At 40.3% G+C, this 13786-nt stretch overlaps 1 protein-coding gene across 3 annotated transcripts; it reads right to left on the minus strand.

Moving 5' to 3' along the window:
• Positions 1 to 1999: 1999 nt before the first annotated feature.
• POLE4 (DNA polymerase epsilon 4, accessory subunit) lies at positions 2000 to 13155 on the minus strand. 3 transcript variants are annotated; one of them, XM_036930688.2, is made up of 4 exons: positions 12870 to 13155; positions 12263 to 12347; positions 11595 to 11636; positions 2000 to 5242 (listed from the first exon to the last, which is right to left on the minus strand). In XM_036930688.2, the coding sequence occupies exons 1-4, from the start codon at positions 13128 to 13130 to the stop codon at positions 5148 to 5150; spliced, it is 483 nt and encodes a 160-aa protein (XP_036786583.2). In that variant the 5' UTR covers positions 13131 to 13155; the 3' UTR covers positions 2000 to 5147. The 3 variants fall into 3 exon arrangements, with proteins under 3 accessions (XP_036786583.2, XP_036786584.1, XP_057353046.1); XM_036930689.2 differs by lacking the exon at positions 2000 to 5242 and adding an exon at positions 5380 to 5698 and having other exon boundaries at positions 12870 to 13149; XM_057497063.1 differs by lacking the exon at positions 2000 to 5242 and adding an exon at positions 8319 to 8362 and having other exon boundaries at positions 12870 to 13153.
• Between the last annotated feature and the right edge of the window lie 631 nt (positions 13156 to 13786).

A 13786-nucleotide genomic window follows, 5' to 3' on the forward strand; every position in this document is an offset into this window, starting at 1 on the left:
CATTTTATCCCTAAACACTTCAGTATGCACATTATTAACTAGAATATAAAATTTGTTCGTGGGCTTTTTTTTTTTAAGGTAAAATTTACATACATTGAACTGCAAGCATCTTAAGTGTACCATCTGCTGAGTTTTGACAAACACTAACATCCCTGTAACCCACACCCCTATCAAGATAGAAAACACAGAAATTTCCCTCACACCCCTTCCCAGCGAATTCCCACCACAAGCTAATTTTGCCTGTTCTAGAGCTGCATATAAATGGGAGAACATAGTATTACTCTTCCCTGTAAAGCTTTCACTAAGCATAGTATTTTGAGGTTCATCCATGTGGTCAGTGAATATATCAATAGTTCATTCCTTCTTATGGCTAAGTAGTATTTTTTTTTTTTTTTTTTTTTGCTAAGTAATATTTTATCTTGTGAATATACCAGGATGTTTATCCATTCACATGTCAATGGGCACCTAGGCTATTTATTATAAATAGAACTATAACAAACACCCATGTTTAATAATTTTTGTGGACATGTTTTCATGTCCCTTGAGCCTAAGAAGGTACTGGGTCACAGAATAGGTAATTGTTTCATTTTATTGCAGTGACATTTTAAATGTTGACCTTAACACACGTGATAAATGCACATCACATCCTAGGAAAACACATACACACACACACAATACTCCCCAAAGAGAATTTGTCATTATCTTGGTTAATTATTGGCCAGTAACTAGTTCTGTATACTCGTAATTTGCCCTGGAGAAACAAGAGATCTGGGGGCATGGTAGGTTTTGTTTCGGGGCAATGTGCCTGGAGGAGCTGACACTGCAGGCCTCAGGCAATTTGCTAACTGGAGAAAGTCAGAGAGAGAGAAATCATAGGGTAAGATGGCCAGCTGGCTGCTGGCTACTTCATTTGCTGCCCCCAACAAAGGCTTGAAGAGGTCATTTGACATGGCCTTGCGGTAAATCCTCACAGCAGCAGCCCTACACAGGCAGCCCCCACCCAGGTCTTGTAATGTTGCTCATTTTGAGAGCTTTTAGGGATCTTAGAGATCATCAGTGTAGCTAAGTAGCCAAGAATACAGACCCTGGGACTGAATTCAAACCCCAGCTCTAATCCCAATCGCATGTGTGACCCTGGGTGTAAACCGGTTTTCTCATCTGTAAAACAAAGGTAACAGAAGTATTTATGGCATAAGGTTGCCGGGAAATGTAAATGAGATCTGCATGTAAAGTGCTTACTACACAATGGATGCTCCAAGCACATCCTCTGTTACTATGTTCCCTTCCTCATTTTAGATAAATGGTGGCCTAGAAAGGCTGAATGTCCTCCCCAGTGCTAAACAGCTAGGGAAGGGCAGAGTTAACTCACATCTGTTGCCCCAGATTCTATGCTCATTCTACCTCAACATAGTGCCTTCTTCAACGTCCCAGATGTGAGATAAAGAGCTCAAAGATAAAAAGGCAACTTTCCCCACCTACCTGGGCACAGTGACCCCTGTGTAGACAAGCTAGAAGGAAAGATCCTGTGGCTGGACACAGGTCATTCTTAGAGCATTTGGCCACTGAAATCATGAAGTCACAGTTCAGTACTTAGCTGGCTCTTACATCTCTGAGCCTATTTCCTCCTCTGTGAAGTAGGAATAATGAATAATGAGAGTGCCTACAAATAAGAGATCATGTCATGTAAGACTGGGAGAAAATATTTGCCTAACATATCTAATAAAGGACTTGTAGCCATAATACATAAAGAACTCAAAACTCAACTTAAAAAAACCAACCCAATAAGAAAATGGTAATACTGTATGTCAACTATACTTTAATTTTTAAAAAATAGGAAAAAGATGAGGACATGTTAGCAAAGAAGTAATACAGTGACAGATAAGTACATGAAAAAGATGTTTAACATACTAGTCATTAGGGAAATGCAAATTATATCTATACCACTATACACCTATTAGAAAAGTTAAAAACTGTGTTTTTAATTTTTTGTGCTAGCAAGTGCTAGCAAGGATGCAGAACAACTGAAATATTCAAACAGTGCTGGTATAAATGCAAAATAGTATGGTCATTTTGGAAAACATTTGGGTAGTTTCTTTAAAATATATGTATTTACAGTAAGACTCAGCATTCTCATGCTTGTATTTACCCAAGGAAAATGAAAACTTATGTACAAAAATCGGTATGCAAATGTTTATAGAGCTTTACTCATAATCACAAAAAACTGGAAACCCAACCTCAACTGGGGATGGATAAACAAAGTATAGTACATACTTTCCATATAAGGAACACTACTCAGCAAAAAAAAGGAACAAACTACTGATACAGACAACACATATGAATCTCAAATGCATTATGCTAAGTTAGGGAAGCCAGACCCAAAAGCCTAACTACTGTATAGTTCCATGTATAAAGACAAAAACACTATATGGGAAATAAACAGACCACTGTCGGCCAGAGGCTGTGGGATGGAGTGGGAGAGAACTTTTAAAAGGCAATAGTAGAGGGAATTTTCCATTGTGATGATGCCAGTATTCTGTACCATCATCAAGATGGTGATTATATGAATTTATGAAAACTCATAGAACTGTACACTAAAAGGAGTAAATGCTGCCAAATAAACAATTCATAAAAGAAAAATGTATCACATGGAGAAACTTTAGAATAACCCCCTCAGGTTCCTTCACAGGGAGGGTAAGCGACTGACACAGCATCACCTAAGGTCGTGGGAGCAGCAAGGGAGACCTGATACCTCCGGAGCCCCGCCCAGGATCCTCCCGCTACAGCCTATTTCCCAGTGCTTGCACCTTGACCCTCAGGAATGATACATTACCACAAATCTGGCAGCTTAAAACACCACTCATATCATCATCTTAGTTCTGCAGGCCAGAAGTCTGGCAGTGCAGCGAGATGCTCTGGTCAGGGTCTCACAAGGCCAAAGGGAAGGTGTCAACTGGCCTGGGCTCCATCTGGAGGCTCTAGGGGAAAATCCCTTTCCGAGACTGTACTGGCAGAATTCAGTTCAATGCAGTTTGGGACTGTGGTCATCACCTTGTTGGCTGTCAGCCAGAGGTTGTTCTCTGCTTGTAAAGGCTGCCCATGTTTCTCAGTTCATGGTCCTCTCCAGCATTAGACAGCAAATGAAGAGTTGAGTCCTTTTCGTGCTTCAAGTCTTTCTGATGTCCTCTTCTGCCACCATCTCCATAACGACCCATTCTACCCTCAGCCAGGAGAGAGCTCTGCTTTTAAGGGTTCATGGGATTACTTTTGACCCACCCCATATGTCCCAAATAATCTACTTTAGAGTCAACTGACTACTAATCCTAATTACATCTAGAACATCCATTTTACCATGTAACATAACATATTCACAGGCATGATGCCAGGAGCAAAGATCATGGGGGCCAAAATTCTGTCCACTACATACACTTTACATAAAGACCTACTACATACACACAGATGAAACAAAATTTTAAATGCTTACCTTTACTCAACACTCTTGAGGTTTTTAATGTATTTAAAAATGCACGTGGCAACACACTACATTGATTTCATGTCCCATTAATGGGTTGAAACCTCTACTTTGAGTTTACCTTAAAAACACAAGCAAATTCCCATTTTTAATAATAGTAGGAGGCCCATGAAAGCTTCAAAGGTCTATATAACTCCCGAAATTATATGCAAAGTTATGGGGCTACAAGAGAAAAACACACAAGCTCGTGTTGGCGGACATTCTATAGGATGCCTTACAAATACTACTGAAGGCTGTCAAGGTCATGAAAAATGAGGGAACACTGAGAACTTATCACAGACCAGGGGAGACTTGGAAGACACAAGTAAATGCAATGTAGTGCCCTGGACTGAATTTTGGAATAGAAAAGTGCTCTTAATGGGAAAACTGGAGAAATCCAAATAAAGTCTGGAGTTAACAATAATATACAAACGTCAGTTTCTTAGTTTTGACAAATGTACTTGGCACTGTAAGATGTTAACAGTGTTAACATGAGGCATATACAAGAACTCTGTACTATCTTTGCAATTCTTCAATAGTAAATCAATACTATTCTAAAAGAAAATGTATAAGACTTTCTAAAAAAAAGTTTTTTAAAAAGTTACTTAAAAATGTTTATAAAATTACAGGACTGAGCATATGTGCATTTTTCTAGGAAGATCTGAAGACTATATTTTCAATTCATGTTCCAAAATACTTAAGACCCACTGTCCAAGGCTTCCTGATGGCTTTCCTTAACTACTACTTTCTAAGTATTCTGCTTCCTTCCTGCTATGTCACCCACACCTTCCCTCAAAAAAACAAAATTTAGCCAGAGCCCTGGAAAGGAAAGAAAAGGGAGCTCAATGGGGTTCAGTTGCAGTTTGAGAAGATGAAAATATTCTGGAGCTAGATGATGGTGCTGGCTGTATGACAATGTGAATATACTTAATGCCACAAAACCATACTCTTAAAAATGGTTAGAACAGGCGGAGAAAGACAAGTACCAAATGATTTCACTCATCTGTGGAGTATAAGAACAAAGAAAAAACTGAAGGAACAAAACAGCAGCAGAATCACAGAACCCAAGAATGGACCAACAGTTACCAAAGGGAAAGGTACTGGGAAGGATGGGTGGGAAGGGAAGGATAAGGAGGGGGAAAAAGAAAGGGGGTATTACGATTAGCATGTATAATGTGGGGGGGCGGGCATGGGGAGGACTGTGCAACACAGAGAAGACAAGTTGTGACTCTACAGCATCTTACTACACTGATGGACAATGACTGAAATGGGGGTTGTGGGGGGGACTTGGTGAAGGGGGAACCTAATAAACAATATTCCTCATGAAATTGTAGATTAATGATACCAAAAAAAAATGGTTAGAACAGTAAATTTTATATATATTTTATCAAACAAAAAAATAAAGGAATGGCTATTGACATATGCTATAATATAAACCTTGAAAAGATTACCTAAGTTAAAGAAGCCAGACAAAATATACCACATATTGTATGATTCCATTAACGTAAAGATGTTCTAAAATGAACTGTGGTCACAGATGCATATATCTATAAATATACTAAAAACTGTTGAAGTGTATACTTTAAATGGGTGAACTATATGGCAAATGAATATATCTCAATATAGCTGTTCAAGAATTTTAACAGGTTTTAAATCTAGGATCACATTTATTTGAACTTCTGAAGACCTTAAGTGGCCATCCTATAAATTCTGGAATCACATTCTGGTGACATGCTGGAAAAACAAAGAGTAAACAAATGAAAAGACTGAGGCTTACAGTGGCTGGCAGAGAAGATTGAAGGTCTGTAACTGGGCAGGTGGCTCTCCAGCCACAGGGATAAGAACAAAAGCAAGGTTATAAAACATACTAGTTTCAAAGTGATCAGAGACCTTTATTCTGTTCATTGTTCATTAAGCAAACTATACAAATCAATTCCTTTATCTCTGCCTGAAGCGGCAGCTGCACACAGGTCTGAAATGGAAGACTAAAATAGTGTAAGACCTCAGAGAGAAAAGCTAACAGGTGGATCTCTGCTTATTCCAGCTTAGGTAAAGGTAGAACAGCAAAGTGTGTAAGTGCAATATTCCAAAGACCGTTCTTCAAAACTGAGTCCTGCAGGAGAGGGGCTAGCTGAAGGACGCAGGTGAGGGCTCACAGAACTGCCCAGCTTAGCAATCAATCCAAAGTACCTATAAACACAAAGAGCAATGTGTAAAGCAAGGCTCCTCAAGACCTGGATGCGTGTAACAAGCTGAACAACGTTAAGTGGAAGTTGCTTTGGTATTTGTAGTTAAGACCAATTGGTAGTCTAAGACCAAATACTGGCTTTGAGGAATACTCATCAAAAAGATCTTCAGGGCAAAACATGTCATTACAGAGGGTGAGCATTTGGGAATTAAGCATACCAGTCTGGACAGTTAGAATTAAAAGTGAAAAAGAGACTAAGAAGTTGTTGTATTCATTACTGAGCATTTATGGAGACCATCATCTAAAGGGTGAGTGATATGAAATAAAAAAGGTTAGTTTTCTAAGCTGAGGGTTTATAATCTTTTGAGAAAGTTCCAGTTCAAGATGGGAGACTGAGACCACAAGTTTGCATGTCTCCCATCCAAGATTCCATTCAAATGTAAAAAGAGTTTAAGAAAGGTATAAACCTACAAAAAGAATTTGGGGCGGGGCACATTAGCAGTTACAAGATTTAACAAAAAGCTAAATAAAAGAAATCTGATCAAAGTATGTTTATAAATAGAGGGAAAAATGAACCTAGAATGAATATAAAGGGGGCTACAGCAGAGATGGGGCCCATCTGCCTAACAGAACCATGGAGAGGCTCCAGACTCGGATACCAGGAATGACAGAAAGAGACACAAGGCTAAAAAGAGTTAATGACTCCAGGGTCTATCTAAGAAATGGTTGGTTCCATCTCCCAAGAATCCTCCCTGCATGCAGCATTACCAGAAGACAAGCATTTAAACCTAAATTGAAAAAGGAAAAAAAAAAAATCAGAAGGTTCTCTTCTAGTAAACTAAATTATCTGGAAAACTAAAGCAGCTTCTTAAAATACCAACTGAATGCAGTAAAGCTTTCTGCATCTGGCCTTTGGGGGCCCCCAGCAAATATCTGGTCCCACCTCTGCCTACCCTAAAGAAAGACTGTGGGGCAAAAACCGCCTTCTCTACATAGACACACACAGCTTCCACACAGCCTTCTGTGTCCTCATTCTCACACAGCATGGAAGTTACCAGGCATTTGAAGAAAGCCTACAGCATCAAGGAGGGATAAAAATTAACTTAAAAAAGAAAACACCTAGAATAAAACAGATAATTCAGGGGAAAAAACATGTAAGAAAACAAAGCAAAAATAACTCTAATTTTTAAAATAAAGCCTCTACTTTTGATAATGGCAAATTCCTGCTGTAACGAACTGTAAAACTGATTGATATATTTTTTAAAAGAAAATCCTTTAAGCACTGAAGAGGCATCAAGAAAAGGCAAATCCAAAATCTAGAGAAGACAAAGTGAACCCAACCTCCAGAGCTGCTTCTGCCCCGAGGGCATCAGTCAATCCAAAAGACAGAGCTGAGAAACTGCTCTGATTTCTTTCCACTTTCTGCTCTGTTTTTGAGTGTAATTTATTATTCCATTTTTGCCTCTATCCGTTTTAAAGTTATATAGTCTACTCTTTTGTTACTATACCAATTACTACATGCGTTCTTAATTTATCAAAGCCTAATGTTAGTAACTTTACCTTCATCCTCAACAAAATGGGATTTTAGGAGTGCAAGAAGCTATAAAGCTATAAAGATTTTAGCATATAGGAGAATATCTTCATAGCCTTGGGATAGGGAAAAACGTCTTAAACTGGACACAAACAGTACTAGTTATAAAGGAAAAACTTAATATATGGACTATCTTTACTTAAGAATTCACATTTACAAAAAGATACTAAGAGTTAAGTCAAGTCATATACCAGGAAAAGATATTTACTTCTCATATCCTGAAAAAGATTTATATCCAGAATTTATTTATGTACTATCATAAGTCAGTAAGAAAAAGGACAAAATATCTAAAGAAAAATAGAACATCCCCCCAAAAATGGGCATGCATATGAAAAGATGTCACCAGTAATCAGGGCAATGTAAATTAAAAGCACACTGCAATTATCACTTACATTCCTACCAGATTGGCAAAAATCAAACTCTGATAATTCCTAAATGTTGGTGAGAATGAGGAGCAATGGGAATTGTACAGTGTTCATAAAAATATGAATCTGGTACACAGGAAGTTTGGCAATACCTATAAAAGATGGAGATATACATATCCTATGTTCCAGCAATTTTATGTATACACACACACACAAAATACATGCTAGAGAAACTTGTATGTGGATATTCACAGCAAATTAATTACAGCAAAAAAACTTTGCAATGGCAAAAAAAGTTATCTAAATATCCACATAAAAATAGTTCAGCTGTGGGATTATTACACAATGGCATGTCATACAGCAAAGAAAATGAACTAGAGGTGTGTGCAACCACACAGACGAATCGCATTAATACATTAACCTAAGGAAAACCGCTGTGGAACATATGCTGACCAATGAATACAAAAGATTTGGCTCCATTTTTGGAAGTTAAAAAAAGAAAAAAAACAACCTAAATCCTAGCATTTGGGGATGCATGCTTACGTGGTGAAACTATTAAAAAAATCAAGGAAATAATTACCAAAAACTCAGGATACAGCTATGTCCAGAAAGGGTGGAAAGACACATGATGAATAGCTTATATTCTCTTTTGACATAGTTGGCGGTGTAATAATGTTCACTTCATTGTTTAGTGACGTTACATTTGTTCTCTGTGGACATTTCATCAAGAAAAGTTTAGAAAACAATACATATACATATGTAAACATCTTTGCATAAAATATCCGGAAGATATACATAAGAGACCTGTGTATCAGCTGCCTGCAGGGAGGGCATCTGTGGAGGAATTAAAGGACAGAAAGGGTAGAGGAAGACTGTTCACAGTACTGTTTATCAACTTACACACTCTATCTATAGATAAAGCATTCAAGATCTAATTATGACATGAAAATGTTATTCGCCTTGACAGTGTCAAAGTGCAAGTTACAGATGTCACAAAGTAAGAGCTAGAAGTGGGCAAACAATGGGAAAAGTGAACTAATGGTCATACTTTACAAAGTGAAGAGTCCACAAAAAAAAGTTATTTTAGTACGTTATATAAACTGTAAAGGCAACAAAGGAATTAAAAATGACGATGTAACTACCAAAAATCAGAAAGGAGAGAAAGGATTTATGGAGTAGTACAGGTTAGCCACATTTTCATTTATCCTAGTAAGAAGTCAAAGATAACATCTACAGTTGTTATACCAAGGATGAAGGGTATTACTTGGAAACATAAGTGAAAAGCTAAAAACAGAAATGACAAAAGAGTGAAGGGAAGCAGCTGCATTTTATTATAAGCCATTAGATACTTATTTGATTTTTAAGCATGGATATATATATATATATATATATATATATATATATATATATATATATATAAAATGCCTTGATTTAAAAAGGAAAAAAAAGCCATTGTGTACTTAGAACATATACATCTGAAGACATAAGAATATTTATTTTACCAGGTATAAAATAATACTGATTAAATCCCCCAAAATTTAGATTTACTAATGTAGGACAGAGCAGAAGGATTAAGGTACTGAGACTATTGGATTAGAAGATGAAAATGAACACATCTACCACTCAATAAATGGCCATTTACTTAAAATCCAAGCTTGGTTCTATGCCACAGTAGAGGCTCAATTGGAAAACTGTTTAAGATTGCTCCACATCTATTCCTGCCTTCCTCCAGTTTATCATCCACAGGTAGGTAGTGTTATTTTTAAAATACAAATTTGACCATACTGCTCATCTCTCTGAAAAGCTGGTAATTAAAAATCAATGATGTAGCTTCTGTACAGCAAAGGACAACAGCAGAACAAAAAGGCATCCTACAGTGTGGGAGAACACATTTGCAAATGACATATCCAACAAGGGGTTAACATCCAAAATATATAAAGAACTCACATGCCTCAACAGCAAAAAAGCAAATAACCCTATTAAAAAATGGGCGGAGGATATGAACAGACATTTCTCCAAAGAAGAAATTCAGATGGCCAACAGGTGCATGAAAAGATGCTCCACATCGCTAATTATCAGGGAAATGCAAATTAAAACTACAATGAGATATTACCTCACACCAGTTAGGATGGCCAACATAAAAAAGACTAGGAACAATAAATGCTGGCAAGGGTGCGAAGAAAGGGGAACCCTCCTACACTGCTGGTGGGAATGTAAACTAGTTAAACCATTGTGGAAAGCAGTATGGAGGTTCCTCAAAAAACTAAAAATAGAAATACCACTTGACCCAGGAATTCCATTCCTGGGAATTTACCCTAAGAATGTAGGATCCCAGTTTCAAAAAGACATACACAGCCCTATGTTTATAACAGCACTACTTACAATAGCCAAGAAATGGAAGCAACCTAAGTGTCCATCAGCAGATGAATGGATAAAGAAGATGTAATACATATATACAATGGAATATTATTCAGCCATAAGAAGAAAACAAATCCTACCGTTTGCAACAACATGGACAGACCTAGAGGGTATTATGCTTAGTGAAATAAGCCAGGCAGAGAAAGACAAGTACCAAATGATTTCACTCATCTGTGGAGCATAAGAAAGAGCAAAGCAAAAACTGAAGGAACAAAACAGCAGCAGACTCACAGACCCAAGAATGGACTAACAGTTACCAAAGGGAAAGAGACTGGGGAGGACGGGAGGGAAGAGAGGGAGAAGAGGAATAAGGGGCATTATGATTAGCACACATAACGTGGGGGGGCACGGGGAAGGCAGTATAGCAGAGAGAAGACAAGTAGTGACTCTATAGTATCTTACTACACTGGTGGTAGTGAGTGTAATGGGGTATGTGGTGGGGAGTTGATAATGGGGGGAATCTAGTAACCAAAATGTTGCTCATGTGATTTTATATTAATGATAAAATAAAAAAATTTTTTTAATCAATGATTTTTTTTATTTTTAATCAAACTCCAAACACTTTTGATTGGAAAACCAATGGTCAGCCACAAGAGGCAGCACATTATTTTTAAGAAATACGAGTTAGCAGAAGAAGCGGCTTAAAATCTACACATTTAGAGAATACTGAATAACTTGGGCTTGAAATTGGCTATGGAACTGTATCTAAAAAGACATTTAAAAGACTGTAGCAAAAGGGCCAGAGGTCTAAGTTGATCAAAATTGCAGAACAAAGGAGTAAAAATAGTGAAAAAAATACAAGAAAAGATTTCTGAACCTAATGAGGCTTGAAGGAGATAATGAAACCATCCTGGTGTGGTAAAGGTGAGAATGAGCTGAAGACATGTCTTGCAAAACTATTCGATTGGAACATGTAGAGAAGAGTAAGCTGATTAGATTTAGGAATTTAGTTGGAAAACCAGCTCTGAGACAAAGTAGCTAAAATAAGCTATTTAAAGTATTTTCTATTGAAATGACAAGATTTAGTTAGGACACGAGTTAATCCCAAATTCCTAAGAACAAATAGATTTAGCAAGTAGACAATCTCACTACAGCAAAATAATCACTTTACACAGACTGCTGACGATGAAAAAGTAACTAGAGGTAACCCTTTAAATGCTGGCAATTGTTTCTGATCTCTGGCATTAATGACAAGAGAGTAGATTTATATCTAAGTATGGAGATCAAAGTGGGAATCAAACTTCTAAATTCACCTGATTCCACTGGGGACTTTATAACCCATCCCATTTTTTATGGTTAGCAATTTTCCAATAGAAATTTTAATTACCCAAGGGAATTACAATTAGAATTGTGAAATCTCACCAGATTTAGCAAGTTAGTTTTTCCTATCCGAACAGGAAGTAGGGAGGAAGAATTATCCCTACACAGTGCAGCAGCAGGCATCGATTTCATAAAGTTTTGAACTCAGATCATTAGCAAGGTGAAGGCAGATGGAATAAATTACCCATTGATAAGAGAACTCACCTTCCAGAAAAGCAAATTCATCCACAGCTTCTATTGCATTATCTGAAACACAAAATAAAGGGACACCTGACCAACTCTGGTCATTTGGACCTCAGCCTCTTAAAAAAAAGTACAACCTACACAGGGAGGGGAATGAAGCTTTATGCAAATGAGGGTGTTTATAAAATGAGGGTGAGATCCATTTCTACTCCACTACCCCATCTTACCTATCAGCTGTCTCTCTGCAAGAGTAAGAAAAGCCTGGCTAAACACTGCTCAGTGGGGGGAACCTCTCTGTTCTGAATGTTACCAGAGAAGAGTCTGGCAATACAGAGAGATAGCGTGTGAGGGTTACCAGCTAGAAAGAGGAGTCCGAAATCAAACCACCCGTTTCTAGGACAGAAAGTTCCAGCCTGGTACAATAGGACATAAGATATAAAGGGGTCTAGTCAGCTTTGGCAACACCTAGATTCCTTTCATCCTCTGCCCCACCACCTCTCCACCCAAAGCACAGAGACTGAAAGGTAGGGCTTTCTGGTACTGTGGCAGTCCAACAGAAAACATCATAGCGAGAGACTCTGCGGCCCCTCTTACCTTACAGGGATGCCTTCTCCACCAATCAAAGGGGAAGCCTCTCCCAGCCCTCCCTTGTCCACCCCAAGAAACCAGATACAAGAGTGACACTCAACCCAAATCTCTCCTCTGAAGGGTTTTCCTCTTTCCTTGTTGAGCACAGCAGTAAGCATCTTTAGCTATGGTCTCCACAAACAACTCCTGTGGGGGAAAAAAAACAAGGACAGTTTTATTAATGGGCTCTAGCACGATTCTTGTGGGCACTCCAGTTTGTGAGAGGGCTGAGGCTGTTCAGGTGCATGGGGAGGTTCCCGGCTAAGCTGAAGGCTGTCTTGGACTTCATGAAGGTCTGTTCCCCTTCCACGTTCCCCAGTAGCCCATGACATGTTCCTACCCCATCACTTGTAAATCCACCCAACTCACGCACTTGAAATTCCTACAACTTGCGTTGGACACTGGAGATGCAAATTAAAGTCTTTGTCCGGCCCTCATCAATAGGCAAGAGTGTTCACAAGCCAATACAATTACACTAGTATGTGCCCCCTTTCCTCAGTCTTCCCCTCCTACACTCCCACCCCTGCTCCCACCCACACCCTCTTCTTCCTCTCCCCCCGCATCCGGCACAAGGGCCCGCTAGGCCCCGCCCCGCGGAAGGCCCGAGGACCGAGGCCCCGCCCCGCCCCGCCCCACCCCTCGCGTGCGGCCCTAGTTCTCCCGCCGCACCGCGGCTCGTGCAAGAATGAAGATGGCTTCCTGTCCCGCGAGGGTTACGTCGGGGTCTGCCTTCACCAAGGCCTTCACTCGCGCCAGAGGCAGCCTCGAGAGACGAGGCCCGGACGCACCAGTCGGGGCTTGGGACTGCGGAGCCGCTGCCTCGCCACTGGGCCCCTCCTCCTCCCGGGGCGTCCCGCTCCCAGCCGCCGCCGCCGCCGCCGCCATCCGCGCCCCGAGCGTGCTGCGCGCGGCCGCCGAATGCGTGCGCATTTGGCGCCGGCCCCTCTCCCGCTCGCATTGTGGGCCACGCCCCCGTGGGTGCGCGGCTCCGCCCCTCACGCGGCGGGGCGGAAGCAGGGGCGGAAGCAGGGGCGGGAGCAGGGGCGGGAGCAGGGGCGGGAGCAGGGGTGGGGGACGGTCCTGCGGGTCTTCGCGGGCGGGGACCCGGCGCAGGGCTTGGCGGCTCTACCTTGCCTACCTGGCCCCTCCCAACTTGCATTTCCCGCAGGCCTGCTCCCGCTGTCCTTCCGCTAGCATCTCTCCTCTTAATGCTGAGGCAGCGTGACAGCATTCCTGCGCTGTCCCGTGTCTTAGGAATCTGGAGAAAACCTGCTTCCACTCCACTTCTGGAGTAAGAAAGTGAGTCCTTAATCAGATTAATGCAGGCTTTGAACGTCAGGCCGAGAGTAAGGACTTAATCATGAAGGCTACCGGGAGTGGCTGAAGGATTTTGAGCTTGGGAAAGACATGATAAGAATTGCATTTTAGGAAGATCTCTATAGCTTATAGGCAACAGGCAAGGTTGAGAAACGAGGAATCCAACTGGTAGGTGAGTACAGTTGCCCAAGTAATGAGGCTCTCACTCTAGACAGAGGAGGGTTAGGGAAAGATACATGACATGGTTGGGGTGACCAAGGTTATGACTG

Source organism: Manis pentadactyla, chromosome 2, assembly GCF_030020395.1.
Source record: "Manis pentadactyla isolate mManPen7 chromosome 2, mManPen7.hap1, whole genome shotgun sequence".
Classification (NCBI taxonomy): domain Eukaryota; kingdom Metazoa; phylum Chordata; class Mammalia; order Pholidota; family Manidae; genus Manis; species Manis pentadactyla.

What these genes read in the sequence shown, in the direction of transcription:
- POLE4 (XM_036930688.2), bottom strand. Translation starts at nt 13,130, where the DNA reads ATGCGCACGCATTCGGCGGCCGCGCGCAGCACGCTCGGGGCGCGGATG. An exon ending in CCTTCAGAGGAGAGATTTGG is followed by an intron (nt 11,637 to 12,262) that starts GTTGAGTGTCAC and finishes TTTGTGTTTCAG; the next exon opens with ATAATGCAATAGAAGCTGTG. An exon ending in TGAATTTGCTTTTCTGGAAG is followed by an intron (nt 5,243 to 11,594) that starts GTGAGTTCTCTT and finishes TTGTTTTTCCAG; the next exon opens with CATGTCACCAGAATGTGATT.